Raw genomic sequence first — 14,193 nt, 5'->3', positions numbered from 1 at the left:
CCATAAGAAACCTAATTTGGCTTTATGTTAACTGTGAGCGTAGTTGAAACTCATCTTTGAGATTGGAACAATCCTAAAATACTGTACATACTTAATTTCTTTTTAAAGTTTATTTTTTGGGGCGTTTTGGGCCGTAAGTTTTATAGGACAGCTGAAGACATGAAATGGGACAGAGGGGTGGGATTGACATACAGCAAAGGACCGCAGGTTGGAGTCAAACCTGCAGCCGCTGCCTCTAAGGGAGCACACTACCAACTGAGCTACCCAGGTGCCCTATACTGTACATCTAGAAGAAGAAAGAAATGTTCTGTGTGTACTATAAAAAAGCAAATAGCAACATCTTTTATTTAAAAAAAAGAGCATTTTATTAAAACAAAATGCTTATTTACAAGGCAAGAGATAATAGTTCTGTTGAAAAAAGCACTGTACCTTTACATAAAGGGGAGGAGAGATTTGCATTGCAGTTGTAGCTTATTACAGTGTTAATTCGCCCGGACGTTTTACTTTGTTATATTACAACAGGGCTGATGGACAGACATAAGGAATATAAAGTAAAATGGCATTTGGACGAGTCAAACAGGTTACTAATAAAGTTTAGGCAGTGGGTCAAAAAAATTATCTGCATTATCTGTTTCCCAAGATTTGACAGGAATAGAAAAGAAGCTAGGTATTTTTTTTAGGTTAAATAAAAGATACAAATTTGAGGAGGACATATGGCTGTTTTAAAGTGTAAAAATCGTGAGCTCTTGTTGGGGGCGAAATACAACACGGACACAGCTAAAGCAAACACCAGAACAGAAGATTTTCTCATCTCTTGAATTAAAAATTAAAAAAAAAACTCCCATAAACATGAGTGTGGCTCATTATGATACCTACTCAAATATTTGTACTGTCTTCGTGTGAGACAGGGGCAACTGGCCTCACAGAGTCCCTGTCATTTAGTTACAAAAATAAATATAAGTTGAAGGAGAAACTGTGGTTTGATAAAAAGATTTTAGCAGTCCAGTAACTATTGTGGATACTGGCCAGCCCTACTCAGACTATCAATGTGACAGTCAGGGCCTTTGTTTCAACCTGAATCCACCTTGCAAACTACTTCAGTGTACTTTGATCAAGAGAGACTGAGTCCAACATGTCCATCAGGCTTCTGTTACAGTGATGATTAACGTAAATCTAACACACTGTGTTTGTCAGACACGTAACAAAAACACATTTTCTTTCCCTGCATCTCATCCTTGTCGTTGTCCTCCATTGTGTCCTATCTTTTCCTGCGGGTCGCCTCAGAGCCAGGGGTGCCAGGCTGGGTCCATGCGACACAGATTGTCCAGGCTGTTTGCTGCAGCCACCAGCGTGTTGACTTTACTCTCTCCCCCCTCGAACTGAGCCAGGTTGTGGAGGCGGGTCATGATGGCCGTGACAGCCTTCTGGACCAATGACACTAACTGCTGGGAGTCCATGTTCTCTGGTTGGCCGGCCGGGGACAGAGGCATGGACGTGTCCTCCTGGGTCTTCTTGTGCCACGCGATGATCTCATCGCGGAGCACTGCCTTCAGGATGCCGTCCACCTATAGAGACAGAGGAGAGGATGATGTAACATTTCAAGATTCAGTGGTGTAGAAACATGTACATTTAGTGTCCAATGGTCATGTTAAGAGAAATTACTCAGATATCTGTATGGTTAGTTTCCTGTGGGTATAAGGCATAAAATTACAGTACCTTCTTAATGCTTAATGCTGTGGTGTATTTAAAAAGAACACTGGACAGTTCTAAGAATGTAACTATTTTAAGAGCAGACAAGTTACCTTAAAGTTTGGCTGTGCAAAGCATCGTGCCACGGCAATCATAGAGGCTGTGAGTGGGCCGGAGACACCGATGGTGGTCAGGAACTCGGAGATGTTTGGCGTCAGGCGGAATGGAACGGGCCGGTTAGCGTCCAGGTCGCCCGTGGCGTCGTTGATGTCAAAGCGGAAGTAGGAGACATTCAGCTTTCCTGTGTCCTAAAAATAGATAACGGAGTAAAGGGAGAGTATGAGTCCGTTGGCAAGTGTGTGTGTGAGGTAGGTCATTTTAAATAAAGCACTTTTAAGGGGTACACTACCAATTAAAGAAGACTTATCTATACATATTCCTTTCTGTTCTCCAGTCTTTAGACCACATGAGCTCTTCAAGAGCATAACTCTTCTTCAGAAAGGTGAGGGGAGTTACATAACAAGTTCACACCAATGAAATGGCTGCAGTTATTGATCTGCGTGCCCCAGACACAGTAACACGTCAAACTATCAGCAGCAGAACATCTATAATCCTCACACTACTCCCAATCCCTTCTACCCCTTCGCTACCAGCTGACTTAAACATATACAACCAAGTTTTCATCTTTAAGCCTGCATTTATCTGCGAGAGGACCGCTACCCGAGCAGCCATTCCGGGGAAGATAAGCTTCCTTATACAAAAAGGTGAGCGGCTCTGACGGCATTAAAGTGGAGCATTTCATTTCATTCCAGCTCGTGCTCCCTCTCCTCCTCTGTCTCGCCTCTTTCCCTCCCTTCCTCCTTCTGCTTAATTCCCTCCCCTCCTCTCTCTCTTACTGTCATTTGCTCCCCCAGGCCCCAGTGGAGGGCCTCAAGGCAGTGGGCTGAGACACCAGCAACCCCCAGGAGGCTCAGATAAGCCTGCAGACAGTTGGCTGTGGAGGCAGCGCTCTGAATGCTAAATCACCACACTAGAGGCCAGCGATGGCTTCATTTCAGGAGTTGGTGTGAATGGGATGACGCACCATTACTGTGTCACATGTAGGGACTTGGGGCTGTGAACTTGAGTAATTTTCTGAGCAAATGGCTACGATATCAAAGAAGATGGAGAGATTTTTACAAAAGGAAATGCAGATTCTCAAGAGATGATGTGATGCCTTATAAAGACAGATGTTGAATGAATTAAATCTACCAGTGAATTACGGCCCGATGAACATCACAAAGCAGTGCCTTTTTTTGTCGATGCCTTGAAGCATCACTGAACGCTATAAGTGCCAACTTGGAGAAACATGAGGTCTCCATTTAGAGAGGGTGGGGCACAATGCTTTGGCTGTGATGTCCTGTCCTTGCACTCTCTCTCTGTTTGTGTGGAATGTTTGTGTGTGCGTACGCTCTCTGTACCGTAATCCTGCTGTGTCTAATGGGATCTGCGGAGTGGAACAGGCAGAGAGGGGGCTTAATACCAGCGCTTAGCTGCCCGGAGGAACGCCTGTCAGCAAAGGCCGATTAGGATCAGAGGGGTGGGGTGGCCGACTGACACAATCATCTTTAATAATGACTTTGAGAAAGCTGTCTGTGGACCCTGAGCAGCAGACAGATGTGTATGGACTGGCGCACACACACACACACACACACACACAGACACGCACACACACGCACACACAAAATTGAAACTTCTTTGATAGCTGTTCAGCAGAGGGACTGAATATAACTGACTGTCAAAACATCCTTCGCATTCACATCGCCTGCATGACTGATAGCCTAGCGTGAATGTCATGGGGGAGAATGGCAATTCAAGCGGCCAGATATGGAGACGGTAATGGTGATCTCTTAATGCATCTTTGAGAGTGTGTGTCTATTGAATTAGCCCCACGTCACATTACTGCCACTTGCCCTTGACAGAGTCTAGCATGTTTCTGCTTGTGTAGGTTTGCACGCGTCTCCCACCTGTGCTATCTGCAGCATCTCGGGGTTGAGCCTGTTGAGGTGGAGCATAAACTCGGCCAGACCTATGAGGGCCAGCTGGATGGTGAACATCTTCCGGAAGGTCCAGTAATCGGTGGCGTTCGGGAAGGTGTGGAGCGCCCACTCCTTCAGCATGCTGCGAGGCACCATGTTCCCCTGCACCTCCTTCAGGATGTCCCGCAGGACCTGGTGGGAAACAGCGGGAGGGAGTAGAGGTTAGGTAGGCGGCCGTCGTCCAGCTGATATTGGGCCTCACTCACTTTTATTTTATTCAATTCCATGGGGCCCTCTTTTTAACTGAACACAGACATGCCAATTACAATGGTTAGATATAATGTGATATTTAATATTTCAAATTAAGTGTTCCTACACAGGTTGAGAAAATTATCCTAGATATTCCACTAATAAAACCATGGAAGCAATTTTTGGAATTACATGGTTTTCACATGCTCAAATAATTCCTAGGTAACATAGCTGCATGAAGCTACCTTTAAATTACAATCCAATCACCCAGGATGCACATCAGTGCAGGGCATTAAATAAGGTGTACCAGCTCCCACACCAGTATAATGCATATTTTTATGCAGGTGTGTTTATATAGTGGCAGGTTGGATCTATGGTAGAGCAGGTGCACATGTACTGAGAGGTTTATGCCTTGACGCAGAGGTCCAGGGTTTGAATCCAACCTGTGACAATGTCCTGCAGGTCCTCACCCCTTTCTCAGCTCAATGTCCTGTCAAAAATTAAAAGGCAGAAAAGCCCAAAAAATAATCTTGAAAAAAGAAAGAAAAAAAAGATGTGTTTATATGATTATCTCCCTACCTGGTGGCTGGCCTGTGTGCCTCTGGCCTGCACAGTGGCCAGACGATCATAATATCTGGAAATGGGGTTGTCATGTTCGATGCCCTTCTTGGCACAGCGTTGTTTGTAGATTTCCACCAATGACAGAGAAGAAGGGTTGTCCTCTACCAGCCGCATCTGAGGTGACACTGCCACCACTCGGGGCACTGGAGAGATAAAGGGAGGGAGAGACAGAAGACAGGAAAGACATGGGGGAGGGGAGAGCAGAGGGAAGAAATAGATGGAGGGAGGCCCAAGAGAAAAAAAGAGGAGCGTAGTAGGAGAAGTAGGGAAAAAGGAAGAGGGGAAAACAACCAAGTCAGTGACACATAAACTGTAAACATTTGGTTGCACTTGCTAGAAACCCGTCACTGTTTTACCAAAGTGTAAACCAAAGATCTACACCTACAACTAAAATACTCAAAAGCTTGGAAACAGCTGAACTGAAGGCGTGCCGCTGCTCAACACCAAGCGGGGTCAAAAGAGCTAAAAAGCTGTGCATGGATCGCCCAGTGGAAACTACTACTAAACATTTACATACTCTGGCATCCCACATCAAATCAATACCAGCCATTCCATTTGGGAGGAAATGGGTTGGAAGGGACTGTTGAATTCCCCGTCCATATTTCCTCTTAAACAAACCAATCAGGGGCATACATGGTGAGTGGGCAAACATCTGGATGGAGGGAAACCACAAGGGGGTAACAGGAGAAGAAATTGCACTTGAAAGCCAATTGAATTTGTTTTTGTGGGTGAGACAATGACAGAAAAAAATAAGTCGGTCAGGAGATGACCATGTGATGTGATCTCCAAAGACAGAAGAACTCTGTGCAACGAATATGTATGAAAGAATAAAGAGATGTTCCCATTTGATTGATCAAAACCTCACATGGTGATAGAGGTGACAACTCATTAGAAAAATAAAATGAACCTATCCCTAATAAAATGTCATCCCTTGTGCCTGTTTTTTAAAGGCCACGTGAAGTGAAAAATGCATTTTCCCATTGTGTCCTTGTGTTAATTGTTAATTTATCTGTTGTTACATGTCAAATATACTGTATGCAAAACACAACAACAGAATTTTCAGTATTTTTACACTATAAGGACGGCCTGTTCTCTTCCCCGTGAAGCGGTGTCAAATATTTGATAACTCATCCTGTTGTTTTTTTTGAGGCCTTTAACCTCATGCACACAGGCACCCATCTCGCTTATCCCTGACCCTACCAGTGAAGAAGAGGTGTCTCTTAGTGGTCTCCTTTCTCTTCTCCAGACAGGGGTTGAGGAGGCGGAGAAGTTGCAGGACCCTCTCCTCTCGGCGCGACTCGGTCAGGCAAGCATCGTTCATCACCAGGTAAGGGTAGATCTTGCCATTGTGGCCACGGATATAGAGACGGCGTGCTGCTGTATTGTGTTTCTGAACAATTTCCACTCTGGGCATGAACCTGGAGAGAGGTGCAGGGAGACAGAACTGAAGTGATCAATGATGAGGGAGGAATGATAAATCTCACAATTCTCCTGTGAGATTCCATAGGTGTTTGTTGTCAGTTTTCTATTTTATCAACTGGGAACAGAAGTTTAAATGTAAAACCTTTTCACCAAGTATTTTTTTTTAAATAGAGAAGGTGTAAAAAGAGTCCTTTACCTGGCAATCTTGATGTAATAGTGCGTAGGTTTGGGCATGAGGAATTCCCCGGGGATCTCCACCTCGGCCGTCTGGGCAGAGAAGTTGCTGAGAAAGCGACACTTTTCTTCAATGAGGAAAAACTTGGGCAGCTGCTTGGTCTTGGCCTCCAGGATCTTGATCCACTTCTTCAGCTTGGAGATTAAATTGTGAAGCTTCATGGAGCCCGGAACGCTAAAGTCAAAATCTGGTAAGGGCAAAGAGACAAGCTTTTGTTACAACAAGAATTTTCCTAGCACTGGCCTTTTCATTGTTTCCACAACTCTTTCCAATATATAAAATCCATGAGTTGGCATCAGTGACTGAAAACAGAATGGGATATTAAAATTCACAAAATAGGAGAAAACAACAAACATACAAAGGCAGATGTTGACTGCCAGGGAGTCGAAATTGCCGGATGAAATCCTCAAGCTAGCTGAGAAAGTCTGACAGGGGGAGTCAATGTGTTACACTTTCTCCTCCTTTGGCAAGTATCCTTAAAAATGCCCTTCAGCAAGACACTAACCCCTATAACTGTTCCAGTGGAGCTGCTCTTTGCTGCCAAAATTACAAGACTGTTAATCGTAGTGGGCAGCTCCCAGGTGTGTTCTTTGTGTGTTAGACCTTTAACCCGCACTGCAGCAATACACTCCCAGACCTGTGCTATAAATACCAATGTGTCTCTAAGTAACCTTGCCAAATTAAATACTATAAGGGGCTAAAAGTTAAACATATGCAAGAACTGTACACACACAGGACGGTGCTCAAAAATGAAAAATAGAATCATGATAAAAATAACAATTGAAAGTGCAATGGTGAGATGACATTTCAACAGTGAAGATGAATTAAATGGAGATCTGGGTATTTACAACACCGTTATTTACACCGTAACATGGACTAAGAACACGGTGATGGCCTTAGGCATGGCAGTGGTTACACAAACTTACACCTGGGAAATGTTGAATCTAAATATTGTGTTGCACTGTTGACCACTCCACTCCCAGCAGTGCGGTGAAGTGCCTTGCTTAAGGGAACTTCCTGGATAAGTTATTCACTGCATGCAGGCAGCAAAAGGAGAAATGTTTGCTCTATCGACTTAAATCTCCCTGGTGAAGGCTGGGAGCTGATTAAATTAGAGCTATAAAAATGAGAGTCTTAAAGTATTAAATTCCTGTTTCAAGTCACAACTCATATTGCACATAACATATTGTGATGAGCTGCAGCACTAACAACGGAAGGAGGGGAAGTGAGCCAGACAGGTTTTCCATTTTAGAGCAAAGCCCCCAGGATATCTCTGTAAACACACACACACACACACACAGACACACACATACACACTCTTCTGTACACCCTGTTGTGCAGCCTGTTATAATGAATCTATGAAACTGCAAGGCCTTGCCATTTCAAACCCATTCAATCTCTCCCAGAGTGAAACCTCCTAATACTTTAAATAAGCCCTTTAAAACAGCCAATGTTCTTTTCCGAGTTGCCCTATTTCGCTATCGGTCCGCCTGCAATTCACCCGCCTCGGTAGCAGAGGTAAAATTGAAACAGTCCGGAGGAATTGCAACCCGACAACAATTCAGCCCCATAAAAGTGTATAATGCTTACAAATAAAAGAAGCGAGGCATGCTCGATTCCTTCGAAGCCATGAAGCAATAACGTAATGTCGTTCCATCTTTATCAGATATAAAACATTTTACCGGTTCACATCTGGAGACGGCTGCACATAAGACCCAGGCATTATGTTTTTCCAAATCATAATAATACCTGCATATTTAAAGTGGTAAAGATATTGTCAGACTTGAGCAACAAACGCCTTTCCTGAAACAATTAATAAACAATATTTCACCTTGTTTTGAGCTCTAATTACAGCTAATAGTGCAATCATAGTGAGGGGAGATATAGGGGTGTTCCGTGGCAAGTGCAATTCAACAAGACCACAAGAGAGTTATTTTCAGTCCCCCTGAACTTTGATCCCTGCTCTGTCAGCTAGCTGGAAGAATGTGATGCTAAGAGAGAGTGTGGTGTGGAACGTTGCTCTCTGACCTGTGCGTAGTCCTCTAAGGACTATGGTTAACTGCTCCTCAAATCTCTGCAGGGTAAATCCAGACAGCTAGCTTGACGATCTGTCCAATTTGAGTTTTGTATTGCACAACTAAAAACACCTTTTGATTGTACACGTTCCATCAAAACAAATTCCTTCCCAAGGCTATTTTGCAGCAGCACTGTGGCTTTTCCCGTTGCTTAGTGCTGCCCAAGACAATTGTGAAGAAATACTAATAGACCAGAGCACATTTTCTCCCATCCCGGGATGCTGTGTGGACTAGCCAGAAAGGAGGAGAAGGGTCTGCCAAAGCGAGACTATACCCTACTTGACAGACTACAGCAGACGATTTGTACTTCTGCACCAAATTATGGCTCTAGAATCAGTGAGGTGGGCCACATCTGTATATGGAACCATTTTGCCTCATGTACTGACCTGTTCATGACTCAATGTGGGCTTGTAGTAATGTATGTTTTGGAGTCAACTCAACTTTATTATATCTGATTGGGGAGCTGTAAAGGGCCATCACAGCCGCATGTATGGGCGTAGAGGGCTTTCTGGAAATAATATTTAAAGCTTGCGACTAACAACCAACTAAAGGTACATAGGGGCTAAGCCAAATCGCTATACACTGAGTAACATTTAACAATGCTGAATGTCATTTCAGCATGACAAATGACTAGTCAATAGGTACAGAATTAAAAAGACAACTTGTGCATTTTTTCAGAAAACAACTCTTCTGACAAAAGTATCTGGAACAGATCCACTGCAAAAACAGTTACTCATGCAAATAGCATTCACCGTAATTGGATTTGGATGCCTCCCTGCTGCCAAATGTTATATGTGCACACATAAACCCATATTTTCCAGCCCACAAACCCTGTGAAAGCGAGTGAGCCACTAACGTGGTTCGGGGAATGGGAGCTTGGCTGCTCAGTAGCTCTGTAAACCCTGTTTGTTCCGCTCTGGAAGGCTTGTGTGGTTTCAGTCTCTGTCGACCCTGCTCCCACATGGCTGTGGGGACAGCTGGGTAGCGATGGTCGGCAGGCACCCTGCGACGCAGAAGCCCCGGTGACGCCTGGCTGCGTGAGCACAGCTGGCACTGCAACATCTGGTAAGATTTATCAGCCTGGCACTCGCTCCGGGTCTCGCTCACTCTTGTTTGTGTTGTTCATTCAGTCAGTCCATGTGCCGTTCCCATGCTTTTGCTCACTAATGCCATCCCACCTGTCTTCATGTTTCCTCATAGACTCTCATTCCCAATTTTTTTTGTATTGGCTAATGTCCTGTCTTCCATGCTTCTCTCTGTAATTGTATAAGCTCATCAGCGCTAGCTTACTCTTATTTTTCTCTCTGAGTGAGTTGATCATTTTTTCCCTAGCTGCTTTTCATTTACTCATAGTCCTTGTCTTCCACTATCCCAGGGCCGAACACATTAGCTCTATTGGCCACTCTGTGGTCCAGTGGAGGGGAAAAGCACAGGAGAGACTAAAGAGCAGTGAGGGGGAGGTGGAAGGAGAGGGAGGAGTGGCTGGGGAAACTCGGCAGTTTACTGCGAATGTAATTCAGCGAGCATGTATGTGCAGTCAGTCCGCAGGAGTGAGAAGTCAGTTTATCTAAATGCTGAAAGCTGGGAAGGCTGCAGACGGTCCCCGCTTAAACCCGGTCCAGTGAACTGCGGTTCATCTCCCTTATGTAATGTAGGAAAACATGTCTTCCAAAAACAGGGGAATGATTGAGAAAAAAGTCTCAGAGGGGGCCTTGGCTAAACAAGAACTGCACCTGTTGGATTCCTCAGCTTGCGTATGAATCTGAACATGCAGGCCACAATGACTGGAGGCTTCATCACTGCCTTGCAAGCATACACATGAATACCACATAATGTTTGCTTTGTAATGTGTCAATCCAAAACTGGGGATGGATCCGTGTATACTGTGTATATATGTATGGATGACTCAGTATACTGTACATACATACGTATGTTACTGTAATACTATTGTTTTATCTCTTTGCAGCTGTTTATGTGTCTATACAGTATGTGTACACACACACACACACACACACACACACACACACACACACACCTGCAAAGAAATAAAACTATTCCATTACAGTATCAGTGAAGAGATGTACTGTAACAAATAGTGTTTTACAGACTTTTAAACCCTACTAATACTAAAGACTGAACTCTTGCAGGGTGCAGAGCCCTCAGAGTCTTCTGCTGTATTTCATCAAACCTGTGACAGGCTCTGTGCTTGCTGAGATCATCACCACAGTGTTGCACCAGCTTAGATTAGAAATGCAGCTGACTGGTGTATAATCAAAACCAGTGAGGGTGTGTGCACACACAGTGTTATAAAGACATAAACTGACACACGTACACACCTATTTCTGACCAGTCACCACCCCCAACCCCTCCCTAAATCAAATCATCTGGTTGGAAACCTTAATTACATTGCAGAACACCAATGTTCCAGCTGCTCCAAGCGACAGTGCAGTCTGCCCGGGCAGCATGGATAAGAACAGCACAAGTGTCGAAGCAGATATAATGTAACCGGTTTAATATATCTCTACAGTGGCCAGTTGGGGACCGGTCTTGTAATTTAAACTAGTATCGACATAGTAGCACAAATGCAACTCTTGTTTGCTGAAAGGTGGCTGATGTCAGGCTTCAGGGCAAATAGCTAGGTGCAGCTGGTTTTACCTGAAGAACTGCACTTCATTTTTGTCTCTTCTAATTTCCAAGCGTTATGATGAAGTTGCAAAGCAGGTAAGCTAAAAATTAACATGGCTGAAAGCCATAAAACTAAAAGTACGTTTTGAAAAGTAAAAACATCAAAGGCAAAGGGACAAGTGTCTGCAAAATGAAAGAGCTCTCTGACGCTTGTTTTTCTTTCTGTCTTTTCTGTACGGTTCTATATCTATGCATTCTGATGTGAGTTTGTTCTGAAAGCCAACCAACCTGTTGTGAACTGTCCCTTCATCTTCTGGAAAACAGGGTCCTGTGCTGTGGCCTGGGCCCGGCGGGCTAGTGACTCAGAAGCAGCGCTGGAGAACAGGTTGGAAACATTAGAGACGTTCTCCAAGCCAACACCAAAGGTGCTAACCAGCTTCTTGACAAAGTTCAGCGTGTGCGGTGTGATCTTGGCGTCGGACACGGCACCACTCTTTTCAAAGGCCACCGAGTAGCATTTAGCCAGGCCCTGTTGCAGCTGTCTCAAGACCTGCAGAAAGAAGAGGAAGGAAGAGAAATAGTCAGAAAACATTATACATGTGGTAATACTAATCAGTGAGGGGTGAGGTGGAAACCAACATTTTTCTCCAATCCAAATCATTTCATTTCATTTCATTTAAAGTATTGGTTGAGTCAGATATCGGCAACAAAGAAAGACGTACTCTATAACTTAAAGTCCTCAATTAACAGAGGAGAAGGAGCAGAGACGGACACGTTTCTTAAGGAACAAAAGGTGCAGCGATGCAATGTCATACATTAACCAAAGAACGGGAGAGTGAGAAGGTGATGATGGCATAGCATGCCTCTGCCTCAGTGTGCCCAGCGGAACAAAGCATGCAGCCTACAGCTGCTGCTGAGTGCCCCAAACTATCACAGGTAATCAAACAGACAGACACACACCAACAAACGTCTGGCCGTACATCCCTTTGCCCATCTTGCACGCTCACTGCACCCATCCATCACCTGTCTCAGACTTTTCTCCTTCTGCCTCTTTCTCCCAGTGTTCCCCTCCGCCCACAGACCGGCTACCATTCCGTGGATTCTGCCTCGCATGGCTAAAAATACAGTTTAGCAATTGCGATCATATCAAGATTACCTCCTGCACTGACCGCCACAGATGTAACAGGGGGGTAAACTACTGACTAAATGGGTGATTTAAGTCAACAAAAATATTTAAAAAAAAGAAGAAATAAATAAAGGATTTGGAGCTCACTGGTGGAGTGTGCACCCATGTAACAAGGTTCAGCTTAGTCCCACGGCCCTTTGCTGCATGCCGTCCCCCTCTTTCTACCCCCTTTCCTGTCTACAGCTGTCCTATCGATTAAAAGGTTTTAAAAAAATCCCCAAAAAGAATCTTATAGCAACACAACACACTACTTCAGTCAGGGAACGGGAGACAGTAAGGACCAATTCACAGACACAAGTCACCTTGGAGATGTGGAAGCTTACCAGAGAGAATAGGGTCATCTGGTTGACCAGGTGGCGTGATACACACATACACAAGACGTGCATTCCGACTTACTTTCACACATATGCACGGATGTATTTACATTCTCTAAATCAGCTGTATTATTTGCTCACCATGTGATCCACTGAAAAAGAAAAAAACATGTAGCAGCAAAGTTAGACACACATTAAACCAGCATCTTTGTTCTTCTTACCTCTTCATGCCAGTTCTCCCTGAACCACACCATCTGGTCCACGATGCCCTCCAGGGAGGAGAGCAAAGTGGGGTGTAGCTCACGCTGCATGTGCATGATCCGGCTGCAGCGCCACATTGGGGCAGTGGCCCGGATAGGCCCCGGGTCAGATGCCGCTGAGTGAGGCTGGGCCCCCACTGAACTGGGCTGCTGTTGTCCAGATGCATCTGGGGAAGAAGAGTGTTGTAAGAGAAAAGGATGAGTGGTAGAGTGGGAGACAGAAGTGACAGAAAGAAAACAGGAGGCAAAAAGAAAAGAGGAGAAAGAAAACCAAAAAGAGGGTAATCAGAATCTGAAAAGCAAACAAGCTCATTCTACAGTTTTCTTAAGAAGAGATGAACAGATGTGCGGTCCAGAGTAACACGGGGGGAAATTATCTATCACTGAGAATATGCTTTAAAAAAAAAAATCATTTTCGTCCCCTATACATTCATTTACATTTAAGATCTGGAAGAAGTAGAACAGAGCTTGTAATGTTCAGTGTGTGGTAAAGAGCCAGCCATGTTCACTTACCACTTTTGTAGCGCTCCCTCTGCTCGATCTTGAGCGTCAGGTAAAGGGTGCGGATAGGGAAGTAGACTGCCTGGGGGTACACTCGTCCCACCTAGCAGATAAAAGAGGGTCACAGATTACATTTCAAAGACTCCCCCTTAGGACAGCAAAGGAGAGAAAGAGAGAGAGAGATGGAGAGAGAGAGAGAGAGAGAGAGAAAGCAGACAGAGATAGAGCGGAAGGAGGTGAAGAGAGAGAGCAGGACAGAGAGATACTGTTTGTGCATATGTGTCAGATTGAGATCATACGATATGAGATGATACAACCAGAGACCTCTGCTGTAACAGAGGGTGTGATTGAAGCTTTGAGTCAGGGAGGTTAAAAACACGTTCTGTCTGAATTACAAAACCAAATGTGACTGATGATGAAATTGCCCTCAAGACTTTCAAGAAAAGTCACTGACAACATTGGAAGGTTTAACAGTTGAAGCCAGACAATAAGAGATTGCAAATTTGTGAAAACATTGCAAAAATCAACCCAAACTTGGCGGACTACGGTTCCTTTAATAAGGGCACCGGTGTGGTGTATAATGTGCTAGAGCCCGACTCATATATCGGCAGGCCAATATTATTATTATTTTAAATATTCATAAATCAGAATCCTTTATAATGACAAATAAATGATAAAAAAATAGAATAAAAACGGATGGTCAATCATGTTATGCGTGTTGGCGTTGCATAGTTCATCCAGAGGGCACGCTACAACGTCCCTGTTGGCAACACAGATTATTTCTTTGTTAACGGGTTTTTGTACAAAGGACTTAAGTTTGTATTTTTATACATTTATTCATCAGAACTTTAATATATTTTGATGTTCGTCAGTTCAGTTGTGACATTCAAATTATTACCATATTATTTTAGTGAGAACTCATAAATAACTACAAATAATGTTAATGTTATGTTAGGTAAATCTTTTTGTTTTGCTATATATATATATATATATATATA

The 14,193-nt window shown here is 43.9% G+C and overlaps 1 protein-coding gene across 1 annotated transcript in view; it reads right to left on the bottom strand.

Moving 5' to 3' along the window:
- Positions 1-341: 341 nt before the first annotated feature.
- Positions 342-14,193, bottom strand: part of trrap (transformation/transcription domain-associated protein) — an 83,402-nt gene continuing 69,550 nt past the window's right edge. Inside the window, 9 exon segments of the mRNA XM_034860092.1 lie at positions 342-1,565; positions 1,803-1,997; positions 3,696-3,899; positions 4,536-4,720; positions 5,778-5,995; positions 6,196-6,421; positions 11,223-11,484; positions 12,656-12,861; positions 13,208-13,298. Of these exon segments, the coding sequence (XP_034715983.1) occupies positions 1,281-1,565; positions 1,803-1,997; positions 3,696-3,899; positions 4,536-4,720; positions 5,778-5,995; positions 6,196-6,421; positions 11,223-11,484; positions 12,656-12,861; positions 13,208-13,298 (1,872 nt within the window). The 3' untranslated portion in view covers positions 342-1,280.

The sequence above is a fragment of the Etheostoma cragini genome, chromosome 21, assembly GCF_013103735.1.
Source record: "Etheostoma cragini isolate CJK2018 chromosome 21, CSU_Ecrag_1.0, whole genome shotgun sequence".
Lineage (NCBI taxonomy): Eukaryota > Metazoa > Chordata > Actinopteri > Perciformes > Percidae > Etheostoma > Etheostoma cragini.
Note: the sequence above shows the minus strand (reverse complement) of the source record. Positions and strands in the feature narration are given on the sequence as shown.